Raw genomic sequence first — 4,193 nt, forward strand, 5'->3', positions numbered from 1 at the left:
ATCTATAGTTATCAGTTTTATAATTTTTTTAATGAATTCGAGGGAGCAAGGGAGAGCTCAAGAGAGAGAGAGTAGCTTCAGTGAAGCTTTTGGATTACACGAAAAACAACAACACGGTGGTCTCTTTTAAATTAACGGGGCAAAAGTTGAAATTCAGCTGCTGAATGTGTGTGTGTTCGCAATTTCTTTCTAGAAAAATAGATAACGTTAGACATAAAGTTCCCACCTGAAGCTGCAGATTTTTAGTGCAAGTGCATACAAGCACATCTGCTTCATAATACAACATTAAAGCTACCTTTTAGTGAGCAAATGTGCCGCCCTCGCCTTGTGATGGCTTGGAATTTTAAATGGGAATCGGATGTGTGTTTAGACATAGGTCGCATGTCCAGAGATCGGATGTGTATTGGATTTAAAACCACATTTGGAAGTGGCTCAGATTGGAATGCGGAAAAATCGGATCTCGTGTGGATTTTTGTGTTTACACGTGTGCAACTAATTCCGATCTGTGTCAGTGTAAACACAGCCACAGTTGAGTGTAACAACGCCCTTCAGCTGTGTTCCTGCAGGGGGCGCTCAACATAATAAATGTAATAAAACATGCAGAGACTCTTGAACCTCAGAGTGAGAAAACTTTATTGATAAAGACAAACAAATATAAACAATAAAGCCTTTTGAATTGCATTTTTAAAAAATATATCACTGAAAGAAAGAGAACAATCCATAAACAATCCTCATTACTTATAAAACACACTCGAACCTTTAAAGTTCAGTGTTCTGCTTTAGATTTCAATAGTTCCTGAAAAAGATGAACACATAAAGCCACAAATAAGTAAATCTCATAAGTTACATATGTAAAATCAGTTTGTGAGAAATTACACAATTAGGTTTCTGATGTGTGAATATGTGCTTGATGTTGTTCAGCTCTTCTGGATCTGATGTCATAAACAAGAAGAATGACAGTAGCCACGCCCACCAGAGCAGAGAGGACCAATCGGATCACAGCTTCAGTAGGACCACAACAGTGGACAGAGTCTGAGGAATAAAAACATCAAACTGAGATCAGATCAGACAATAAACACTAATATCAAGAATATCTGAAGGACAGGAGAAATGATCTCTACTCACCATAGACAGAAACTCTGAAAGCTTTTAATGATCGTTTTGCTCCATTTATCATCAGCACATAATCTCCAGCATGTTCAGTTGTGATGTTTGTGATGGTCAGAGATCCAGTTTGATTGTCCAGCTTCAGTCTGTCTCTGAATCTCCCATCAAGAACATCATATACAGTGATTCTGTCGACTCGTTTTTTGATTTCAGCTATTAAAGTGTTTTCAGTCCAAAACCTCCACCGAATCACATCAACATCCTTCATTTCAGTAAGATCAGAGTTTAGAGTGATTGAATCTCCCTCCTTCACTGATATTTCATCTGCATCACCAAACAGAGAGAAAACAGAAATAGTGTCACAGATCAACATGTATTAATAAAAATCATAGTTATTTAAGTAAATAGTATTAAACTTATTTCCTTATAAAAACAACAGAACAAAAGGAGCAAAACTGTGTATGGATTTAAATTTTAACTGGTGACAAAATATAAAACAGGAGAAACAAATATTAAACTCACCAAAGACAAGGAGAACGAAAAACTTTTTCACACTGTTGATCTTCAGTTTATATTCTCCAGCATGTTCAGTTGTGATGTTTGTGATGGTCAGAGATCCAGTTTGATTGTCCAGCTTCAGTCTGTCTCTGAATCTCCCATCAAGAACATCATCATATACAGTGAATCTGTCGATCCGTTTATTGATTTCAGCCATTAAAGTGTTTTCAATCCAAAACTCCCACTGAATCACATCATCATCCTTCATTTCAGTAAGACCAGAGTTTAGAGTGACTGAATCTCCCTCCAGCAGTGATATTTTAACTGTATCACCAAACAGAAAAACAAAAACAAAAACAGAAACAGGGTGCATCACAGATTAATATTTATAAATAACTATTATTTTTATTAAAGTAAATAGTATTAAACGTATTTCCTTATAAAACAACAGAACAGAACAAAAGAAGCAAAATTGTGTATGGATTAAAATTTTAACTGGTGATAAAAAATAAAACAGGTGAAACAAATATTAAACTCACCAAAGACAAGGAGAACGAAAAACTTTTTCACACTGTTGATCAGTAGTTTATAATCTCCAGCATGTTCAGTTGTGATGTTTGTGATGGTCAGAGATCCAGTTTGATTGTCCAGCTTCAGTCTGTCTCTGAATCTCCCATCAAGAACATCATCATATACAGTGAATCTGTCGAGCCGTTTATTGATTTCAGCTATTAAAGTGTTTCCAAATCTCCACTGAATCACATCATCATCCTTCATTTCAGTAAGATCAGAGTTTAGAGTGACTGAATCTCCCTTCTTCACTGACACATACTCCTCTTCATCACCAAACGCACCTGAAGAACAGAGTTTTCACAGATTAAAGCTTTAAAATCACTTGATGTTGGTTTGATGAAGCTTCACTAAAACACTTCTAATCATTTAAATGTGAAGTGAATAATATTCTGCAGATACATTAAAAGAGAAATAAACTCATATTGAACAATAACTAATTAAAAAGACACTTTTACTTTAATGTTTAATGTCACACTAAAACTAATGTGGTTGAGTATCTGAGCTTCATATTTATATTATTTTATTTAATCAATCCCTAATAATTCCAATCTGAATTACTGACAATAAAATTACAGTTCAATTATTTCTATATGAGAATAACAGTGAACATTAAAGGTCCCGTTCTTCGTGATCCCATGTTTCAAACTTTAGTTAGTGTGTAATGTTGTTGTTAGAGTATAAATAAAATCTGTAAAATTTTAAAGCTCAAAGTTCAATGCCAAGCGAGATATTTTATTTAACAGAAGTCGCCTACATCGAACGGCCAGTTTGGACTACATCCCTCTACTTCCTTCTTTAATGACGTCACTAAAACAGTTTTTTGACTAACCTCCGCCCACAGGAATACACAAGAGTTGCGTTTGTAGAGTGTGTTTGTCGCCATGTCGTCGAAACGCTGTTATTTTCATCCCGCAGTCCAATCACCGGGTCTGATTCCGGCTCAAATTGATAGGGTAAAATTAAAGACATGTTTACAATAACACTGAGCACGTGCATCTCCACGTTATGGTAAGAGGCGTGACCTTTCCGGGCAAGATGCGCTAAACTGCTGTCAAATCACAACACAGGAACCGCTGGCACAATCAGAACTCGTTACGTATTTCTGAAGGAGGGACTTCATAGAACAAGGAAGTCATCAGCCCGTTTTTATGACAGTGGAAACAGCGGTATACAGATAAGTAAATTATGTGAAAAATACTGTGTTTTTTTACACGCGAAACATGAACACGTTATATTGCACACTATAAACACAATCAAAGCTTCAAAAAACCACGAAAAACGGGACCTTTAATCTTCTCTGACTAATCTAACCAGTCATTTATTACATGGTACGAGAACAGAAGAAACTGAATCCATTAAAACATGTTTAAAACTCACCATCCAGACGCCAGAAACACAAACAGAACAAAACAATCCAAAACATCTTCAGTGGTTTCAGTCCACAAATATGAAAAGACAAACTCTTCAAAACTGCTTCAGTAATAAAGTGACAGATGCACTCATGTGAAGCTGCTCTGTAGTAATCTATCTCACCTCCCCCCAAACACTCCCCAACATTACCACATCGCACGAGAAAAACAAAACAACAACAACAACAACAACAAAAAAAAAACCTTTTTGTGCAATTCTGAGAGTGCTCCACACAGGTGAGTGGGCCTGTACAAACCACCTGTAGTAACACACTCCCCTCTGTGCACTAGACACTTTTTAGACACACATAAATCATACAAAAGTCTCTATTACATGTTTGTTTATATGCTCATGCCCAAAAAATCATTTTGCACTGTTCCCCAGCCAGCTGCTTAACTTACAATGTTTATTTGCACATGTACAGTATTTATGCGAAAGCATTTGTATATTTTTATGTATTTATACATAGTATACGTATAGTCAGATTCTCTCAGTAGGTTTGTTGTGTATAGGTTTATACTGTCTGTGTTTATGTAGCACTGTGGTCCTGTGAGACACGACATTTCATTTCATTGTATGTCACCACATACGCAGAATGACAATAA

At 36.1% G+C, this 4,193-nt stretch overlaps 1 protein-coding gene across 1 annotated transcript; it reads right to left on the reverse strand.

Moving 5' to 3' along the window:
* Nucleotides 1-657: 657 nt before the first annotated feature.
* Nucleotides 658-3,674, reverse strand: LOC125270829. The gene is made up of 5 exons (XM_048194814.1): nt 3,556-3,674; nt 2,145-2,459; nt 1,630-1,929; nt 1,126-1,431; nt 658-1,032 (listed from the first exon to the last, which is right to left on the reverse strand). Exons 1-5 carry the CDS (start codon nt 3,599-3,601, stop codon nt 881-883), a joined length of 1,119 nt encoding a protein of 372 aa, XP_048050771.1. The 5' UTR covers nt 3,602-3,674; the 3' UTR covers nt 658-880.
* Between the last annotated feature and the right edge of the window lie 519 nt (nt 3,675-4,193).

The sequence above is a fragment of the Megalobrama amblycephala genome, linkage group LG6 (assembly GCF_018812025.1).
Source record: "Megalobrama amblycephala isolate DHTTF-2021 linkage group LG6, ASM1881202v1, whole genome shotgun sequence".
NCBI classification, from domain to species: domain Eukaryota; kingdom Metazoa; phylum Chordata; class Actinopteri; order Cypriniformes; family Xenocyprididae; genus Megalobrama; species Megalobrama amblycephala.